The sequence below is a fragment of the Gossypium raimondii genome, chromosome 9 (genome assembly GCF_025698545.1).
Source record: "Gossypium raimondii isolate GPD5lz chromosome 9, ASM2569854v1, whole genome shotgun sequence".
Classification (NCBI taxonomy): Eukaryota; Viridiplantae; Streptophyta; class Magnoliopsida; order Malvales; family Malvaceae; genus Gossypium; species Gossypium raimondii.
This window is the reverse complement of record NC_068573.1, coordinates 45,968,095-45,989,946: the sequence shown is the minus strand read 5'-3', so window position 1 is coordinate 45,989,946 and position 21,852 is coordinate 45,968,095. Positions and strand designations below refer to the sequence as shown.

Here is a 21,852-nt window from a genome sequence, read left to right as displayed (position 1 = left end):
TCCAACAGCATTAGCCAAATAGTATGCCTCTTCCTCGAGCCAAAAGCAGTTTTCAGAAACCCCTAAACTAAAACTTTGCTAACTAACAATTGTGCTGTCTTATTCCCCTCACGAATTTGCAGGATCTAAACGCCCCAAAGTTGGCCCATCGTCGATAATTGTAAGTATCCCCTTCTGGTTCTATGTCAAAAGGCCCTAATACTAGCAAATTTCAGTGCTTGGTAGCTTGCATGTGGTTATGTCCAATTGGGAATTTTTATCGTTCATGCTGCTAAGTCCTTTCACCACGGTGATTTCTGTCCACGATGCCCACTAACTCCTACTATTTGTTCAATATCAACGGCCGCATCAAAGTAGAATATAATTGTCGGTTCTTGCACAGGTTTCTAGAGAGCTACTCTCGATTCAGGGCTAGGAGGCTTTACAGGTGTTAGCGATTTGCATTCCGTCAGGTATGAAGTTATGAATTGCTTTTGACCCTCTTTTCGACATTCCAGTCCGTGTATGAATTTGTTTCTCTAGAACCAGATATCCATGTGTGTTCCAGGCAAGATTCCAACCGTGCTTCGCAATCTCCCCCATAACCTCTTGAAAAACTAGCTCATTTTCCTCTTGAGCGGTTTGTGATATAGCTACATTCTCCCTTGCATTAGCCATGATCATGTTATAACCAATCTTGACCGGGTATGCTCCGTATTTATTCAAATTTCAAACCAGCTCATCCTCTAATCCATGTGCACTAATAGGAAGACAATGAATTTTATGAGCATCCTCCAAGATTAGAAAAAGGCTATTGTTCAAGTTGCATCTCCACTGCTTAGTTTCTGTATCTATTTAACTCATTAACCTAGAAAATGGTGCATGTGTTATCTCTTGTGGTTTGCCCTTTATATGTAGCATTGCTAGCAACCCATTTATCATCTCATACCTGAATGCTTTTACCATTGCCCACCCTGCATCTTACCCCAGCCTCCACCACATCCTTCACACTCCATATATTGCTCCATGTAAATGATGGATTTTGTCTGAGGTTTGCATCCAAGAAATTGTTGTTGGTTAATATTTTGCCTTTAGCACATTACCAAAGAGTTATTATTCTTTAGCAGTCTCCATCCCTACCTCCTTAGCAAAACAAGCTTTGTAGAATGCAAACATATCTTTGAATCCCATACCTCCTCATAGTTTAATCTCACAAATGTTCTTCCAACTCCTCCAATGAATACTTCTCTTATCCTTTCCCATAGACTAGGGATGGCAAAACTTAAACTGCCCAGTGGATTCCGAACCACCCCAGTCCGAATGGAGTGTTTTCCTTTTTGAAACAATGGAGGCAGGTTGGAGTATTTTTTGGTGAAGGTGAGTGTGGAGCTTTTTTCTTGACGGAATGGAAGTGCAGGTATAAACTGACTAAAAAACTTCTTGAGGCGTCAAACAAACAATTTACCTATTGTATAGGGGTCCTAGGTATTAAGCCTATATATATATATGACATGATGATGTCTGAATTGATACTTGACATTTATTTGTGAAATGAATGTCAGTTTATCTATTGGTTTGTATATAAATGGTGATTCATGTTAGAATTAATTTTGTTAATAAATAAATGACGTAGGAAGATTAAATTAATGGTTGAATGGGATACCTTTATTGATTTAGTGTGTATATTGATTGGGATTTTCTTATTTGATACATGATTGTGTTACTATATTTGTCAGACTCATTTCTATAGAGTGCTATTCATTTAGTGACTAAAATTAAAGTGTGCACTATTAAGCTTTATGCTTTGCACGTTTGTATTCCTTTCTCACGCATAGGTTGGAAGACAGAAGAATAGAAAAATCCACAGTGTGGCTCATTTTCAAGAGTTATAAACACAAGCTCTTAAATTCAAGATATTACCATCATGGCTGAATATTCAATGTATACCTAATACACCATCAATGTGTCAATTTTTCATTTTTACCATTTGATACAATCCAAACATTACATATCTCTTGTTTGTTGTGTGAAATGGGAAACATGACTCTTCTAATCTTTGGATTTAAATGATAAAAATGGAAAATTGGTGTACTGATAGCATATTTGTTGTATATTGAATATTTGGCCATAATAGAAATGTCTTGAATTTAATGGCTTGTGTTTATGGGAAATTGGTACATTGATGGCATATTAGGTGTAAATTGAATATTTGATCACGATGGAATAAATGTCTTTAATTTGATGGCTTATGTTTATGGAGTTGGTATATTGATGGCATATTAGGAGTATACTGAATTTGGAATTTGTAAACTATTAACTTTTGCTGAGCATATTGTCTACCTAAAATAATATGGGTGTAAAAAGCCGGGACTTAAACTATAGGTCAATGATACATTAGCGTGCCAATAGGGATAGAAATTAGTAGTACCGTGATGTTGACATTATATATATTTGCACCTTAGAGTGGTACTATGAGTCTACAACACCTTAAAGGTGATGCTACTGATATATGTGTATGGATACCTCAAAGATGGTGTCAACACTTCATAGGCAAGGCAGTGTCACTTAGTTCCATTATCTTATTCTGATAGTTTGGTATTAGGCAAAATTGGACAATTTAATTAAACAAATGGAGCTATATGATTAGTCATTGGTCATCTAAATGGTGATATTAGCATATTTTTATTTATATATGTATATGACATGACAACATTTAGCCTGATACTTGATAAAAATTCTTTATGAAGTGAATGTCAAATTGTCTATTTATATATTAATGGCGATTCATGCTAAGTTAATTATATAATGAATAATTGATGTGAGTGTATTAAACTAGTGCTTGAATGGAATTTTAATATTGATTTCGTGTGCTTTAATTGGGAGTTATTGTAACGACCTGATTTTAGCTGGTGTTGAAAAATGTAATTTCAAAACTGGATACCATAAATTGAGTTTATGAATGGAGGGTTTACACATTTAGTATGAGAATATATTATTAAATGGTCGAGTAATTAAATCGAGAAAATTATTAATTATAGTACAGAGACTAAATTGTAAAAGTGCAATCACTATTAAGTTTTAATTTAGAAAATGCTTGAGGGTTTAATAAGTAATTAAACTAGGGACCTTGGAGTTATTGAGCTATTTATGATTCATGTCAATATTTAAGTGCTAAGTATGTCAACACTTCCCACTAACTATTATTAAAGTATAGTTAATTATTAGTTAACTAAGTTGATAACCATGTTAATCTATATATATATGGTGAGCAAGTGGGTGAGAGAAAAACAAAAATATTATCTCCTACCTCTCAAACCGAATAGAAAAGAGAAAAAGAAGGTTAAGTTTTCTTCAAATTTCGGTCCCAAATAACCAAGGTAACCAAGTTATTTTCATGAGATTATTATAGATATTTTATCAACTAAGCTTAGTCTTGCACATGTTTTAGATTTCCAAGTTGTCAAGTTAAATCCAAATTTCCATTAATGAGTTTTCATGAAATTAAAATTGATAGTAATAGATTTTTGAAGGATTAGCTTAAATTATATTAGGACTAAGTTAGAAAGTAGAGAAAAGTGTTGGATTTGATTAGAAATTCAACTAAAACCTATAATTAATTTTATGACATTAGGGATCAAATTAAATAAAGTGAAAGTGGTTAGAAAATTTTGTTGTAGATTGAAAGCTTTGGGTCCCTAATGAAAAAATATGAAATTAAATTTTGATTTGATATTAGATATCGAAAAATACAAGCATTTCGGATATTAGGGCTTATAGGGGCTAAAATGAATAAAATGCAATTTATGTTTAATTGATGTGTCTGTATGAAAACTAATATCGCGTCAATAATCGAATTATCGTACGTAGCTAAAGACAGCGTTGGGACGTCGCGAGATAAAGGAAAGGCGAAAACCGTAGACGAGTAGCTTTATCCGGTTTGTGGTTTCATGATTTGAATATTATATATATGACTTGTTACAAAATAGCTTGATTAAGGTAATGACCCTACTTGTCTCATGATTTGGTAAGTATTATATGGTTGTGAACTTGTGAAAACTGTGATGATAGTATATAAGATGAATGATTATAGTGTGATGATAGTTTGTGTATTTGTATGTATGCGTATCTTGATGTGAAAATGTAACTATGAGATAAATGTGATATTGATATGTGAAAGTATGAATACTTAAGTAGATGATATATAAAAGCATGAAATTGATATGTGAATTGCCATATTGATTGTATATGAGATGTAAAAGAATAGTAATGTTATGAAATGATAAATGATTTTAGAGAGATATGAATTTGATATATAAAAGTTAATAACATGTGGAACATATATACTTTGAAATATTGAATACAATTAACGGTCTCGGGTAGAGTTAGATATAGTTGGCATGATATAGGATTAGTGTATGGGGTTTATTTTGGTTTTTACCAATGAGGTGCTAGGCACATTTACATTTATTACTTCGGTTCATACTGATGAGGCGCGGAGCGCGCATTATTTCGGACGTACCGATGATGCACTGAGTGTCAGCTATTTTGGTGTAATGATTGGTTGATCCGTGTATCCATCTTGACTTTGTGTTTGGTTAATAGGGATTATAAATCATGTGATTTGCTTAATAAGATTAAAAGTTTAATGTTAAATGTTGATCGTGGAAATTGAAAATGAATTATTAAAGCATGGAAAGATAGCACGTGAAAAACCATGCGATTCGGATATTACGGGCCCCGAGGGCCGATATGGTTATAAAATGAATCAATGGATCTGATCATGAAATAAGAAAATGAATATTTGTATATGAAATGCCTTTGGAATCATGATGTTGAGATATCAATAGTGGTATGAGAATGCCATATGATTATTAATTAAATTGAGATAGTATTGATGTTATGCTTAAATCTAATTGATGATACTAGACATGATAGTGCATGGCATTAAAGGCATAATGAGATGATGTTATATGAGACTTAACTCGAGCATGAATTTGGTATGAAAGTTTTAGTAAAGAACATGAAACAAAGATTCCTTGATATACACTTGTTAAAAATTATTTTATATCAAATTTATATGTTTAAATTTTATTATATACATTGTTTTCAAATTATGTTAGACCATTGAGCTCTTTTGTTTAGTGTGTGGATTTGTTTGTTTCTGTGTGCAGGTTTCAATTAGGTCTCGTGGATTCAAGAAGGTTGGCAGCATCCAGGTTTCAAATCTCAGCTCAGTAATGTTTGAATCGTAAGTTGAATGCTAAAATAGAGTTGGCATGTATCTAGTGTTGTAATTTAGTTTTTGGAGTCTATTATGATGCCTTGGTATCTTCTATGCTTAAAAAAATACAAGTTAAACATGTTCAATAATCTAAGTGTTCGATGATATGATTATGTGATTAAGTTGAGATGCATGATCTTAAATTAATGCTATGCTATCAGTCATTGGTTGCTTCCATGTCAAGTAGATAAAATTGAAGTATGAAATTGGTAAAGTGATGTTCATGTTTGAAGGCTTATGTTTGAATGTGTTTAAAGATGCTTAAATGGTGTTTAAAACTTGTATTTAGTGTTTCATAATGTTTAGAAATGATTTGGTATTGTTTTAGATCAAATTAGGTGTGTTTTAGGGTCATTTTTTGGATCCTGACAAACTTCTACCGATGCAAGTGGTAAGATGTATCGGTACAAGTAAATCAGTAGCAGGGACTACTACAGATACACGTCTGGCAGATAGGGATCCCTCCCCTATTTTTACTTGTTTTGACTCCTGGAGACTCGAACTTGGTCTCGATCATCCCCAAGCACCTAGAACTTATTTAAAAATGATTCTAAAGTGTTTAAAATGACTTGAATTTGTTTTTAATCAAAATGAATGTTTTGTATAATGTGATAAAAGCTTGATATTTGTATTTGATTTGAAATAGAAGATGGTTCAAGTTGCTTCAACAATAGTGTCTCATATTTGAATCCGGTAACATTTAACTTGATTATATTGTTATTTTGGTTAAAATATGCCATCGATCCCTGTACTGATATTTTCAGAAATTTAATTGCTATATTTTTCAGATTTCAAAATTTAGGTCAAATTGTTACATTGTTAAATTTTTTCGTTAAATTTGTTGGAATGACATTTTGAAATAAAAAGAAATGCTCTCTTAGTAGTCATGAAATTTAACAAAAATTAACATTATAATTAAACTTGAGTTTTGAAAATTTTGAAATTTTAGAAGTAGAGGATTTAATTTTAGAAATAAAAAGCAGGACTAATTCGTGAATAGTATAGTACCTATAACATATTATAATCTATTGTTTTTGGTATGAAAATGCGTGATTCTTTCATGACGATTAAAATTAAGGTGGTAGTGTAAATTTAGCTTAGTCTAAATTAAAGCATGCACCTCTAAGATTTTTGGTGTTTGGATTTGTTTTCCAACAAAAGAACATAAAAGATTCGTAGTAGTGTATTTATGAGCGTCTCAAAGCTATAAGTGTCAACAGAAAAATATTAATATACGTCACATGGCTGAAAAATCGTCAGTTAAGTAACATAATCGAATTTAAGTACAGGAGCTTAACAATGTTACTAATTATTCTTGAAATTGATTTCATTTAAAGGACAATAAATTTATAAATTTGCTAAAGGTTATAGTTATAGCTGGAGTGATGTGATAAGGTTATTATAAGTTGACACCAATCATCATGTTCAACCTTTAATTTAGAGCTAGTATGTGCGTTTAAAATGTAGTTTTAGTACTTTTTTCTTTAACTTGTTTTCATGCTTTTAATTTGAAGGGTTTAGTTTTTTTCGAATTTAAAAGTTTAGGTTAAATTATAAATATCATTAAATTTTTCTGTTAAATTCACTTGAGTTATATTTTGAAATTGAAAAAAACACTCATACGGTAACTATGTAACACAAAACGACATTACAATAGAAGTGAATTTAATTGATAATTTTAATGGTATTAACAATTCTTAAAAATTACATCATTTTAATCAAAATAAAGTATTCAAGCTAATCAATGAAATTGTAAAAATTAAAGTATTAAATTATGTCAAAAGTTAAAGTAAAGATTAAATCTAAAATTTCAGCGTAGTATAATGCTAATCTATTGAAAAATCTGTTGGCATGTCTTTTTGTCATGGGTATAAATATATATAAACAAAAGATGTGATGGTAAAGTAATAAGATAACTATCACATGATGTAAATTATTTGGAGTAATTAATGACCTTGTAAAAGTAAATGATCAAATTATGTTAAATTAAAGTATAAAGACTAAATATCTAATGTTAACATAGTATGTAACATTTCAATTTTTAGTAGTGTCGAATAGTGATTTGAGATCACTAAAATCGATGAAAAGTTAGAAAAATTTATTAATTAATAATTATAAGTTAAGTGTGATTTTAGAAATATTTTTGAATCAGTGAATTTTGTGATTTAAAAGAAATTATTAGGTAAATTGGGTCGAAAACGAGGTATTGAGACCTCGATATTATAAACTGAGCCGTAAATATTTATAAAAATATTTACGGAGTGTCAATAGGATAATATTAAAGTTTCGTTAAGAAATTTTAACGCTTTGATAGTTAATTATGAAAAGGACTAAATTGAAGTAATGATAAAAGTTTAATTATAGATTAAAGAAAAGTTAAAGGACCAAATAGGTAATTCTGCCTTTTTCTAAAGTTGAGGCGGCATAACAAAAGAAAAATCTAAGATATTTTAATTTAAAATATATCTATTATATTATACATGCGTAAGTAATAATTATGTTTTTATATTATATTATTATTAATATATTATATTATATTATATTATTATATTATTATATATATATGACAAAGAAAGAAAGAAAAGAAACAGAGAGCAAAACAAAACAGAGAAGGGTGAAAGAAAGAAACAGAGAGCAAAACGAAACAGAGAAGGAAGGAAGGAAAGAAAGAAAGAAAAAGAAAAAGAGAAATTTGGGGTTTTAAGGTTCAGAGTTAATTTGGTAAGTCAATTTAATCTCTTTTCTCTTAGTTTTGAAGTTTTTGGAATCCTAGAGATAAATACTACTTGATTTATGTTGATATTTTGAAAGTTAGTAGATTATTAGATGATGTTCATGTTGAATAAATTGAAGTGTTAGGGGTTAAATTGATTGAATTTTAAGTTAGAAGTTAGTAAAGGTTTTAATTGTAAAATAAAGTGTAAGTTTTGAATAGTAGGGACTAAATTGAGAGAATTTCGAAATTAGGGATTTATGGTGAAATTGAAGAGTTAAAATGAGTTTATAGTAAGAATTAAGAGAGAATATAGAGTTAGATTGGGAAAAATAAAATTAGTATTGATAAGGGATTAAATTAGAATTTGGGTAAAGTTTAGGTATAAAAGAAAATATTTTAATGAAATTGTGTATTAATGATTTTTAATTGTTTAATTACGTAGCTAATGTCGTGTACGAGTCATTGTCCGAGAAAGGAAAGGAGAAAGTGGACAATGAGTGACTCGAGAGAAATTCCGGTTAGTATTACTATAATTCGAATTTAATTATTAATTGTTAAAATTTAAATTAATATACATGATAAGCAAATTGAGGTAAGCATCACGACTGAATTGAATGATAAATACGTATTGGTATTGAATTTATTAATAGCAATTGTTGAATTTTGAATAATATGTTTAGTTAATAAAAAAAATGAATATTGATATTGAATTGTACATGAATTTGATTGGAAAATGAATTAAAATATATATATATGAATGGAATAAAAGTGAATTAAATTGTGAATAAGTGTGATATATGTGAATTGCGGAATAAGTAGTAAATTGTAATGACGAAGAAATGATAAATCCTTTTTGAAATAATTCTATAAAGTATTTAAATAAATGAGATTCATATTTAATGCCCAAGTAGATGGAATTTAGAACTACCAGGATATTAGTGGCATGCCATTAAGGAACTTATTAAGGAACTTTAGCGCGCTCTTTGATTATTAGCACGTTGGTGCTCTCTGATTATTAGCACGTTGGTGCTATCTGATATTTAGCACGTCAGTGCTCTCTGTTTAGCACATTTGTGCTCTCTGTATTTGTTCCGTATATTCGGGGTGTTCTGTAAAATCTACTTTGGGCTAAGATTATAAGTTGTGGACAAAAGTGAATCATTAATGTGTTAAGGTAAGTCTTATAAAGTTTATATGTACCGTTTTAGGCATAATGTGCCGTATTGGTGTTTTTGTTGGATCCGTGTATCCGCCAAGATCTGAGTCAAGTTAATAGGGTAAATGAATAATTTTGATAATATAAATTTTATTGAATGATCTTGAATATAAATTGAAATAGCTATTGTTAAGAAGTGAGAAGTGAAAATAAAATAATTTGAAAGAGTGAAATAATATGTGAATTTAACTGAATACAAGTTATTGAAATTTAGTTATGGATTTAATGAATAAATTGAGTGAAAAGATTTAAAGTACATATTTATTATAAATAGAAATGATAATGAATGAGTTGATAAATTGATTGAATTTGTATGAATTGGAATGAATTATTAGAATGAGATGTCGAAAAATCCAATAGAATTGAGATAGTGAAATAATGTATGAATACAATTAAATACAAGAATTGAAATATTGCTTATTGTTATTAATGATCAAGTTGAGTTAAAGTATGAGATAATTAATGAATAATTGTAGACATAAATTAAATGTATATAATTTATCAATTAATATTATTAATTTGAATTATGATAATACCATGAGTATACCCATACTCAACAGACGGTTGTTTCCGTGCAGGATTGTAGAAAACCGTGTTCGATCCAAAGATCCAAGTAATCCCGACCTCGAGACATTTTAGTGATGTACCTTTCTATTGATAATGTGGCATGTACCTAGGTAATGTATATACCTAAGTGATGTATAGGGTTAGTCATTTTGAATGTTGTATCTATGATATTGCTAAAGAAAGAGGTGTGAGTATGTGATAATGTTTGGCTTTTAAAATGGTTAAGTATGAAAATCAAGAAAGAGTAAATTTTGCAAAGAAACAGAATTCAGGCAGCAACAGTGACGTAACTTTGAAAAATCACCTAGGATAGTATAAAATGAATTAGAGGGTGAATGATATATGAAATGAAAGATTATTGAGTCTATTTTATAGAAAAATAACGGTTTAGCAAAAAGAAATTTATATTTTAAGATATGTGAATTTTAGTGAGAAATGGTCAGATCTATTTCTGGAGTCCCCTGTTCCGAGTTTAGAAAATCACTAAAAATGGTATAAAAATATTTATGAGTTGTAGTTTATATGTGTAGAATCCTTATTGAGTCTATTTTCTGTAGAAATAAGTGGTAATATCATATGAAAATCCTATAATGAGAAAATTTATTTTTAGTACCAAGGGGTCAGGACAGTCGAGTGAAGAAACAGGGGAGAATTTAACTAATAAACTGTACTAATTGGTCAAACCAAGAATTCTGAAAATTTTATGGTAGAAAGATATATGAGTCTAGTTTCAGGAAAAATTTACGAAATTAAATTTGGAGTTCCGTAGCTCGAGTTATAATCAATTTAGTATCTGCTGCGCGATTAGACAGATTACTGTAAACAGTGAAATTAATTTTTAAAACGAATTTTTATGCCCCGAATTAGTAAGATAAGCTAACTAATGCCTCGTACTCGATTTCGGCAACGGTCTCGGGTAAGGGGTGTTACATAGTAGAGAATTGAAACTGCAATTTTACTATTATTTTATAATAACTAAAAAAGAGAAAAAAAATTTATGTCATTAGTTAATTAAAATATTAGTATAGTTAATATTTTGATAACTCATGTCAAGATAACTTTTTTTTTGTTAAAATAATATTTTTAAAAACATTCATGCAAAAATTTAATTACAGTAGTCAACAACATTAACTATTTTGACTATACATTATAAAAAAAATATAAGGACCAAGTTATTATAGACATTCGAAAATAAAAATTAATTTTAAATTTTAGGTATAGTAGGAGGATAAAAATCACCATTTTTTTATAAAATGTAGAAAGAAAAAGTAAACTATAAAAATAGTCACTTTTGTTTGCCTCACGTTACATTTTAGTCACTTATGTTTGAAATGTTACATTTTAGTCACTTACGTTATTGTTTTGTTCCGAAGTGGTCACTCTACCGTTAAACTTCGTTACCTCTGTAACGGAAGTCCTACGTGACAATCTATATGGGTTTTAAATGCCAACTTGGATGTCCAGTTGTTGGGATAAAAAGAGGTTTTTAATTAAATAAATTTAATTTGGACTGCCACATAGGACATCCAAGTTGACATTTAAAACCTATTTGGACTGTCACATAGAACCATTGTTACAAAGATAACAGAGCTTAACAGTAGATTAACTACTTCTATAATCTGAAGCAAACAAAAGTGTTTATTTTTATAGTTTACCTAAAAAGAAAAACATAGCTAAGAGTCATGGCAATGTAAGAAGGGACTTTGAATCTTTCTTGCAATAAACCAAAATCTCGTAATTGAGAAAGTAGAACATAATTCTTTTTTTTTTTTTTGAAAAAAGTAGAACATAATTCATAGTTAGGCGAACAATGAAAACAACCTTGGAAGCCCTTGTCTCTGTTAACGTATTACTAGAATAAGCTAACTTGGTGAATTTGCCTTTAAAGTATCTATAATCCATAGTTAAATTTAGGTATTAATGTTGAAAGAACTTATCTTCGTTGAAATGTTGGATCTAATTCAACTTTAAATTTATCTAAAATTTAATATAATTTTAGATATAAAAAGGATTAGTATTCTGTCTCTTGTTAATAAAATTTTTAACTTCATAAGTAAAATTTAATACATGATAATATTTGTTTTAATTTATTTTAATATTTTTATGACATATGGCAATATTTCATTCCTACTTGTGGAGTTTCATCAAAAAAAATCATACGAAAATAATTTGAATAATTAAACGTATTACTAAAGTTTTATTAGCAAAAATTATAATAAGGATAAGCAAGGGGCTTTGGGCCCTAGCTTAATTTTAAGCCCTTCAGAAAATAAATATTTTCTATTTTTAATAAATAAAATAAACTTTTAACTTTTTAAAATTAATAATTCATAATTTAAGTCTTTTAACACAAAATTTTTAATTTTGACCCTTCTAATATTTTTATAGTTTTACCTTAATCTTTCCTAAAAAATTTTAGCTTTACCATTGAGAATAAAAATCATTAGTATTACTAAAATCTTATCATATACTTATGCATACGAAAACCATAAATTTAGATTACAAAATTATGTTTAAAATAAATGCATAATTTAAAATTAATTAACAATAATATAAATTAAAAATAGATTAAATTATAACAGGGAAAAAACTGTAAAAGATATTAGCTTTCGTAATTATGGTGTTTAAACTTATGGATATTTGGATCCGTATATATATTAAAAAGTATAAAACATAAAAAAAAAATTTATAGTTTTATTAATTTAATTAACGTCAACTTATTTGTGGCATCAAAATTGAATAATATACTCTGGGTGACTGTTCGATATTAAGACTAATGAAGTTGCAAATAATTGAATTGGATGGTAAAATTCATTCGAAGTGAATTTTTTTAGTTAAAATTTTCACATCCTCCCAACCCAGGGAAAAAAAAACCTAGTCCTTATCCAATTCTTTTGACTAATTTAGTATATTTATTTATTCTGTAGGAAATTAGTAAAGTTCCAAATTCCCCATTCTCCAAATTAATGTGAAATGGACATGTAGTTTGTAAACTGGCATTGATGTACAGTTTCCAAGCAGCTAATTACACTCAAAGTCCTTTTAATATTTTCTTGCAGTCAGGGAATCCGAGGGGGGTAAGGTGTGATCATAAATGAATTGTGTTGGTACATGAAATCATGCTGTTTTGGTAAGCTTTGAAAATTTCAAGTCTATTTGCTACCCTAAACTATAGGGAGGGGAGGAATTGTACACCAGAATCCTGATTGGATAGCAGAATTTTCTCAGGAAAAATATCTCAGAAAATTATTTGCATTCAAACAGTAAATTGTAGGTGAAGAAGATTGGAAATGAATGGTAGATAAAATTTTTTCCCCCTTTTCTCCAATGAAAATGATACCCATCATATCCTTCTTTTCAACTTTTGGCTCTTTTCTCAAGTAACATTATAGCACTTGTGTAGAAATTTCTCAGCTTGTAAATAGGCAAAAGAATTTTTTGCTTGTTTATACATGTGAGATTAGACCTTATTCACGAGCTAAATTTTGAGGTATTTAACAGAGAAAATTGCTCAATTATGAAGCTTTCTAATCATGTCCTTGAAAGAATGTAGGGCCATCTAAAGCTGGCATTGGAGCATCACATTCACAACTTCTATAGCACATACACAATTACTTTAGAATGATTGTTGGTTGCACCTAAACTCTAGTTCACCAAAATTAAAGGTCGGTTCCAATCAAATCAAATGATTTTAGAATTCGGGAATTGGGAACCAAGCCTAATTATTAGATTGGATTAACAGAACATTCTTTTAAGTTTTTTTTTCAAATTATATGAATGTTAGATAAACATGAATTTGAGTATGTTAGAACGTATTATTTTTTTATTTATATATTAAAAAATTATAAATAGTTATAAATATTGTGTCAAAAAATAAATATAATTAAAATATATAATAAAATTATTCAAAAAATAGATCTATATAAAACGAAAATCAAGTTTGAAAATGATAAGCTCAACTTGTTTTATATTTTTATATATTATATAATTTAATATTATGAAAATAGTAAAAAATATATTAATTTTTAAAACTAAATTTTATAAAAAACTTATCTAAAATATTAAATATTAAATTAATAAATTTAAATTATTTATTTATAAATATAGATAAATTTAAATGAACAACTTTATTTACTACTGCCATGCATTGAATGAAAGAAAAAGGTCACATCAAAAGGGATAGTATTCTTTGGTGCAAGTTACAATAGTGTCCTTAGGACCATTAACATGGCACAATTTCTTTTAATTTATGTATTTAATAATCACAGAATTAAACTAGTAATAATTAGATTGTGTATATATCTTTGCTTCAAAAAGTCATTTGGGTAGTGAAGGGGCTGTCTGCCCTTTCCAATCCCACTATCTTCCTTTATTTTTGCATATATTGTCTTGTGTGTTCATCTTATTGTAAACTTGAAGAAAAAGCCTATTTCACGGGTCTTTTTTTCACACTCCCATCAATTATTTGAGGGAAAGTTTGTCTAATGTTTATCACTCACAAATTAATCACAAATATTGTTGATTTTTTTTTTCTATGTGGGGGATAAAGGGGCATTGTTATTTTTTTATTGTTTTTCTTCATTAATTGAGGAGCCTCTGTGGTAAGGGAATTTATGTCATTCACACACTTTGTTTTCTCTAATTCCTAATCCCCCCCCCCCCCCCCAAAAAAAAATACCCTCTAAAAACCTGTCTCACTTTCCCATTATTTTCTTCAACCATGGGAGCCTCTAATAGCAAGAAAAAGAGGAAGCCATGCCATGGGAGGAGGAATGTGAAGGTATTGATGACAGACAAAATGAGGCTTCTCCAAGAGGGAAGAGTGGGAAGATATTATGAGAAAGAAGTGATGGTTTATGCATGCAAAGAGGCTGAGTGGGTTAAAGAGAGGAAGAAGTTAAAGGAGGAAGTGAAGGTGTTGAGGAAGTTAGTGGATGAGAAAGAAGAGAAGATAAAGAAAATGGAAGAAGGTGGTTCATCAATGGTGATGGTTCAGAAATGTGACAAAGGGTGGCCATTGCTTGGGACAAGTTACTTATTGGAACAAATGAAAGAGGAAAGGGCAAGGAGGGATGAAGTTGTGGAGAAATGGAAACAACTCTATCTTGCCATCAAGACTGAGCTTGATGATCTCATTCAAAGAACTCATGGTACTTATCTTTCTTTAATTATTTCAACTCTCACATTTTCAATATATTCTTTCACTTCTTTAATTACTTTCAATTGGGTCATTTAAAGCTTCCATGAATCCTTTTAAGGAAATTAATATTTATACAATTTAACAAAGAGTAAATTATAAAAAAATAGTCATTTCTGTTTGTGTCAGATTATAATTTAATTACTTATGTTTGAAATATTACGTTTTAGTCGTTTGCGTTATTATTTTGTTACAAAGTCATCGCTCTGTTGTTAAGCTCAGTTACCAACGACAATCCTACATGACAGTCCAAATAGGTTTTTAATGTTAACTTGAATGTTCAATTAGACCAACTGGGATGAGAGTAGTTTTTCAGGAAAAGAAAAGACAGAACGATTTTTTTTCTAATTCAAGGTTTAATTAATTTAAAATTTTTAATTAATTAAATTTATTTAATTAAAAACCTATTCTCGTCTCAGATGGACATTAAAGTTAGCATTTAAAACTCATTTGGACTATCATGTAGGATTGTCATTAGGAAAGTAATGGGGCTTAACGACAGAGTAATCACTTCGTAACAAAACGATAACGTAAGTGACTAAAATATAACATTTCAAATATAAGTGGCTAAAATATAATTTGAGTCAAACAAAATGACTATTTTTGTAGTTTTTGAAAGGGTGAAAAGTGTAAATTTTTTTCATTTAACCAAAGCTTAAATTGAACGATTTAATATTTTAGAAGGGCTACAAAGCAATTTTCTCATTTAATAAAAGGGCATAAAAGAATTCAAAAAAAAAAAAAACCATAACAAATGTTGGAATCTGAGTCTAGATTTGTTGAATATCACTGATAAAAATCTAGATTTTGGTAATGAATTTTCATTTGGAAAGCTTCAATCATTGCTACATAGTTAAAAAGTTGAACAAAAATAAATGGTTGAATGTAGGAGATGCAATCAATTGGAAAACAGAGGAAGAGGAGATGATAGAAGATATGAAGAAGGAACTGAAGAGCAAAGAAGAAACAATACAAAGTTTGAAAGCTCGATTAGCTTCAATGGAGAAGGCAGGATATGAGATGAAACGTGAGATGGATATCCTTAAACAAAGCTTCAAGATTTTGGGCAGTAATTATGCTACCATTAGTAAAAAAAGTAGTAGTACTAAGCTGGGTCACTATTTGTGAAATTAGCCTTTCATCAAATTACACTACTTTTATGGGGTCATATCATATGTATACAAAAATAAGTTTGGTTGTTGTATGGATTATTATGGCTTTAATGGGAATGGGAATGCAAATGCCAAAGCTCACGGCATCCCAACAACATTTGCTTAAGCCTTTTACACGTTAATATTGCATTATATAAAATTTGAAAGTTCATACTTTCATACCACATCTATGTTTTCTTTTTCTTTTTTTATTTTATTTTAGGTTTTAAATATTCTTTTATTGTTGTCAATTATGGACATTGTGGCCAATAGAGTAAGACATGGGTTCAAGTCTGCTGAAGCGCACTATCTTTTCATTTATGGATTGGTGAAGAATTATGTTTAAATTTAGACATTGTGTCAAAAAAATCAAAACTTATAATAAAATTGTTAAAACTTATAATCAGATCCATTTTCTACAAATTTAGGGTGTCAACTAAAACATTTATTTCCACCAATAATTGCCTCATCAATGTGCTTAATTGCAGAATTGAAAAAAATGTTTTTATATCAAATTTATAAAAATCAAAGTTATACCTATAAAAAGTTATTAACTGAGCTTTAAACATAAAATAATATAGTTTTAAAGTTGCAATTTTATCATTTCAACAAAAATTCAATTGTTTTTAAATAAGTTTTTACATTTTTTTTATTTTTTCACTCATATCATAAAAGTATGATTTATTAGTAAAAAAAGCCTTCAATATAAAATCAAAAAATTAATTAGACCCTCGATAAAATTTAGCACCCAATTGAGCTCTTAAAGGATGAAAATTTTAATCAATCAAGCTTTTCTGTTAATGTTGACCGTTAAATTTTACTGACGTGATTGACAAAGCAATTGGACGATGACATATGCAACTATGTATACATCATGCTAACATGATAAAATGTCATGTCAACAGATATTTTTTAAAAATAAAATATCTTTAAAAAATAAAAAATAATTCTTTAAAAAATCACATCAACCTAGACAATAATTTGTCTTGGTAATTTATGAGTCTTTAAAATATAACATCAACCTAAATTATTCTTTAAAAGATCCTAAAATGTTAGTAGCTAAAATCGAGTATTTAATGAACTTGTTTTCAAATAGTTTACAAGTCTTTTTAATGTTTTTTATTGATTCTTGGGTCTTAGTGTTAATGATAGTTTTTCTTATATTTTATCTCTTTTGATACTCAAATTGGCAAAACTATACTATTGAGAGTCTAATAATTGATTTGAGCTTTTATAGGGAGATGATTAAGGCCAAACATGAAAAAGGACCTCAATTGTTGTGGGGATCACAACACAAACCCCCATCACCCCAAGGAAGTGAACTTCACCAAAAACTCAAATGGAATTAGCCTGTCGTTGAAGTCGCGACACTAAGTATGTGGTGTCGTGACATTGTGCCTCACAATTACGACTAAAAGTTTTCGAAGTTGAGTCTCCAAGCCAATCGTTGAAGTGAAAGAATCAGTGGCCTGTCGTCCAGGTTGCGGCACACCAAGTGCCCCCAAGCCAACTTTGTCCCAACTGACATGGGTATTGCAGCACCAACGTTTAACAGGTGAAAAAATGTAGGGCAATTTTGTGTCAAACTTAGCTCATGTCATCACATCTTTTAAGGTCTTTTTTGTCAATGTTAGGGTTAGGGAATTTGATGTATTTAAGGCATAACAAAAAAAAAGGAGATACTTTTATCAACTTTTTATCAACATCTTTTATTTCATCGAGTAGTTTTAGCTTTCTAGGTTTTTCCTTTTCTAGCTTAGTTGTTATTTTTGTTGTTTTGTTATTTATTTTTGTTGCACTTTTATCTTCATTCCAAAAAGATATAATGACCTACATTGTTATTTTAAGTTTTCCTTCAAAGTATTAAATAGATTTACATGTTTTTAGTTATCAAAGTGCATATATAATACTAATTTGGGCTGATGATCTGTTAATATTCTTGCTACCATCACCTTCATCAATGACCTCTTCATGAGTCACCAATCATTTCTCAACCCTTGCCTCTTTTGTGGTTATTTGATGATTCATCTGAGCATGAAATTGATTGGGCTTTGTGTTTTGATGATGAGTAAAAACTAAGCTTTACAGTAATTGATTGGCTTTCACACATGAACTAAACTTTGTCTCACTTACCTTGATTTTCCTTGACAGACGTCAATCTTAAGCTTTGAAGTTTATTTAATTTAATTCAATTTATTACAATTTAGTCTCTGATCCAAAGGCTAACTAAACAACACTTCCATTAACCAACCACCAAAGATTTAGCCACTCATACTCCTACTTAAGCAAACAAAAACACAATAATAACATAAAAAAATGCTAAAGGGTAAATGCAAGAGAAATGAGCAAAAATAGGATTTTTTTTAAAAACAAACTTGAAGATAAATAAAATGACAGTAAAGGAAATGTAAAACAACACTTAAAAATCAATTTTTAATGATGAAACTGAAAGGAAATTAAGTTGCATTAATTCTAAGAATTAAATTGAAATTACAAGGAGTTTAAGGTACTAAACAAGTAAATAAACACTAGCTACAGTAATAATTAATTACTATCTACCACTAAAACCAGAAAAATAAACTGCCCTAAAAAGATAGAGAAGAAAGCTAACCCTAAACTAAAAAGATGAAATAAAAACCTAAACTAAAGCCTTCTAACCTAAAACTACAGCCCCTTTTGTACTCAGCCAGAAACGACTTTTAATAGTTGATTACAACTCAGTTTTTAATGATCAATATCCCTAGACGTTGTATTTTGAATACTATTGTTGGACAAAAATTATCCCTATAGTCATTTTTCTCCACATCAAGCAAAAGTGTCACAATACCTAGGCTTGGGTATTTACAATTCAAGAGACAATTTATATATATATATTTAATGTTACACCACTGAAATTAACAAAAAAAAGTTTAAGAGTATTTAACAACTAAATCTGAATTTTAAAAATTAAAAAGTGAATGATCTAAATTTTTAGGAATAAAAGTAGGAGTAAATTCCAAATGTATGAAGGATATAGAGACTAGAGTTGTCCATGGGTTGGGACAAACACAAAATTTAAGCTCGGGCCCGACCCGAAAAATGAGTCTAAATTTTTGCTCAAGCCCTTACTTGGATAAAAATACTAAAACTCGAGTCTGGACCAACCCGATCGTATTAACATTTTTATATAAAAATAAAAATAAAAAATATAATACATCAAATAGACTAAAAATATTAAAATAAATGTTTCCCAACACTTTTAACATAGTAATAAAATCAATAATAAAATAAGACTTATACAATATCCAAATAATAATAATAAAATAATAGCAAAATAATAACAAAATAATGAAAAAAAAAGCTTACTAGAGGTCTTGACCCGATTAGAAAACAAACTTTATTTTTTCATTCAATCCTATTTTTCAAATCTATATTTTTATTTAAATCCTTTCATTTTTCAGACCAACCTCTCTTTTTCGAGCCCATGAATAAGTTTAGTTCAGTCGAAACAAAAGTTAACCTATTAATATATATATATATATATATATATAAATGACCGAACAGATTTTCCCGCTTCTCGTTTTCTTCTTAGATGCTCCACTCCAATGTGACAGTGATTTGAACAAATAAGTTCCGGAAAATGGAAAACCAAAACCAAAAATCAACCCCGACCCAACCAAATCAACGACTCGGCTCACCGAGTCGAGAACTGCACTCAACCTCTTCTAATGAACAATCCCAGAAACGGAACAGCCCTGAATCACCGCGGCACGAAAGCCACGTTTCTGCTCAATCCCCCGAACTGTCGAGAAACGGCAGCTTTCCTCCGCCGTTGTTTCCACAAGAAATAATTTTTGAAATCCTCTCGAATTTACCCGTTAAGTCCCTCCTCCGTTTCAGGTGCGTTTCCAAATCCTGGAAATCCCTCATAGCTGACAATTTCTTCATCAAAAAGCACCTCAAAAGAACCCAAAACGACCCCGAATTCTCCAAAAAACGAGTCTTAATCAACATTGCAGACATCGCCCCCCGCACCCAACTCGGATCCACCATCAAATCATGCTCCCTTACCCTTAAATCTATATTCGAAGACCCAAATGTTAATACCACGGAAATCGAATACCCATCGAATAATGAGTCTCATAGTGATTGGATTGTGGGCTCATGTAATGGTTTGGTTTGCATAACTATTAGAGAAAATACAGTCCTTTTATTAAACCCGACTTTAAGGGTTTCCAAAAGGTTGCCTGATATAGGTTTTAAGAAAAGGAGGGGTTATACTGTTTATGGGTTTGGTTTTGATGCTTCCGTTGATGAATATAAGGTTGTTGGGGTTTTTTGTTATCCCAGTATAGTTAAGGTTTATTCATTGAGAGCTAATTGTTGGAGAAGGATTCAGGATTTCCCGTTCGAGGTCTTTTCTAATGAAGCTGGGAAACATGTGGACGGGACTTTGAATTGGGCTGTTTTTAGTGGACAAGATGGGGATTTTTCTATTGTCTCCCTTGATTTGGCTCAGGAGACATATAAGGAAGTGACCCAACCGTGCTATGGCGACGGTGTGGATGAAAGGACATTAGGGGTCTTGGATGGATATCTATGTGTGCTTTGTAGTTATAGGAAATTGTATGCTGAGGTTTGGGTTATGAAAGAATATGGAAAGAGAGAGTCTTGGACTAAGCTGGTTAGTATTCCATACTTGCCGTATCAAAGGTCTGAAATGTTTTTGACACCTGTGTCTGTATCAAAAAGTGGTGAAATCTTATTGCGTTATGGGGTGAATATACTTCTGTACAATCCCAAGAAGAATATGTTCAGGATTCCCATGTTTCCTTATGATGTTATTTCTTATATTAGTCAAGCAGAAGTCTATGAAGAGAGCCTCGTGTCGCCGACTGCAGTCAATCAGCACAGATGAGTGGTGTCAATAGCTAGCAAAGATAAAGGTGAATTTGAACTTTCTTCTTTTGCATTTGCAATTATTCTGTGCCTTCTGTGTTGGTTCATCCATTTGGTTTAGTTTCATCATATTGAATTACTTGAATTTGTAGGATGAGAATATATATAGGTTTAGGATCTTAAATAGTTCCTTTCATCATAGTTGATTGATATATTAACCTCAATTAGTCTGCTGATACTCCTTTTGTCTTGGTCGCTGCATCCGTGGATTGAACTATATGTTTGTGATGTTTAGTTGTAACTTGTTTCACAATTTGTATCTCCAAGCTAAAGGTTGAATGACTTGGATGGCACTTAGCATTTTGCACCTTTAGGCAGCCTAGGTGAGTGGTCTTAAAGATGCTCTTCTGCTCCTGTATATTATTGTTTAATCTTTACTGATAGGAACGTAAAAGGAGTACTTGATTTGGAATATGATTCATTTCATTAAATCTTTAAGATAGGCTGCAGGTTGCAGTGTTTATCAAAAAGTATAACTCCCAACTTGGGCTACTGATGGAGTTTTAGCATGTTCAGCTACGAACTTTCCTCGCTGTTTTGGTCAGTTTCGGTCATCGTTGTCGTCACTCTTAAACCTTCTAGTTGATTAAGTTACAGTTAGTTCCACTTTCTGATAATTTTCACTCAAATCATGTCATGTTTTTTAGCTTTGCAATATGTTTATCAGCGTGTTAATCCGTCATTAATTATTTTCAACTTGTTCTGTTAATGTAGTTTTAACTTTGAATGCTGTTTTGCTGTATACATATTAGCAGGCACTGAGTAGTTATATGTTTCAAATTAGATGTAAGAGTATGTTTTCTTATC

At 30.1% G+C, this 21,852-nt stretch overlaps 2 protein-coding genes and 2 long non-coding RNA genes across 5 annotated transcripts; all 4 read left to right on the top strand.

The window, feature by feature from the left end:
• Positions 1-5,931, top strand: LOC105800335 (uncharacterized). The gene is made up of 3 exons (XR_008189156.1): positions 1-160; positions 383-452; positions 5,151-5,931. It is a non-coding gene; the product is annotated as an uncharacterized LOC105800335 (long non-coding RNA).
• Positions 5,932-7,357: 1,426 nt separating this feature from the next.
• LOC105797975 (uncharacterized) lies at positions 7,358-8,456 on the top strand. Its single transcript, XR_001134871.2, has 2 exons — positions 7,358-7,981; positions 8,419-8,456. It is a non-coding gene; the product is annotated as an uncharacterized LOC105797975 (long non-coding RNA).
• A 5,661-nt stretch (positions 8,457-14,117) lies between these two features.
• On the top strand, positions 14,118-16,292 carry LOC105800334 (uncharacterized). Its single transcript, XM_012631384.2, has 2 exons — positions 14,118-14,909; positions 15,846-16,292. The coding sequence occupies exons 1-2, from the start codon at positions 14,480-14,482 to the stop codon at positions 16,082-16,084; spliced, it is 669 nt and encodes a 222-aa protein (XP_012486838.1). The 5' UTR covers positions 14,118-14,479; the 3' UTR covers positions 16,085-16,292.
• A 3,369-nt stretch (positions 16,293-19,661) lies between these two features.
• LOC105800332 (F-box/kelch-repeat protein At3g23880) lies at positions 19,662-21,852 on the top strand. Of its 2 annotated transcripts, none has more exons than XM_012631382.2 (2): positions 19,662-21,032; positions 21,496-21,852. In XM_012631382.2, exon 1 carries the CDS (start codon positions 19,727-19,729, stop codon positions 21,002-21,004), a length of 1,278 nt encoding a protein of 425 aa, XP_012486836.1. In that variant the 5' UTR covers positions 19,662-19,726; the 3' UTR covers positions 21,005-21,032; positions 21,496-21,852. The 2 variants fall into 2 exon arrangements, with proteins under 2 accessions (XP_012486836.1, XP_052476633.1); XM_052620673.1 differs by having other exon boundaries at positions 21,489-21,852.

What these genes read in the sequence shown, in the direction of transcription:
- LOC105800334 (XM_012631384.2), top strand. Translation starts at nt 14,480, where the DNA reads ATGGGAGCCTCTAATAGCAAGAAAAAGAGGAAGCCATGCCATGGGAGG. An exon ending in TCTCATTCAAAGAACTCATG is followed by an intron (nt 14,910 to 15,845) that starts GTACTTATCTTT and finishes GGTTGAATGTAG; the next exon opens with GAGATGCAATCAATTGGAAA.
- LOC105800332 (XM_012631382.2), top strand. Translation starts at nt 19,727, where the DNA reads ATGGAAAACCAAAACCAAAAATCAACCCCGACCCAACCAAATCAACGA.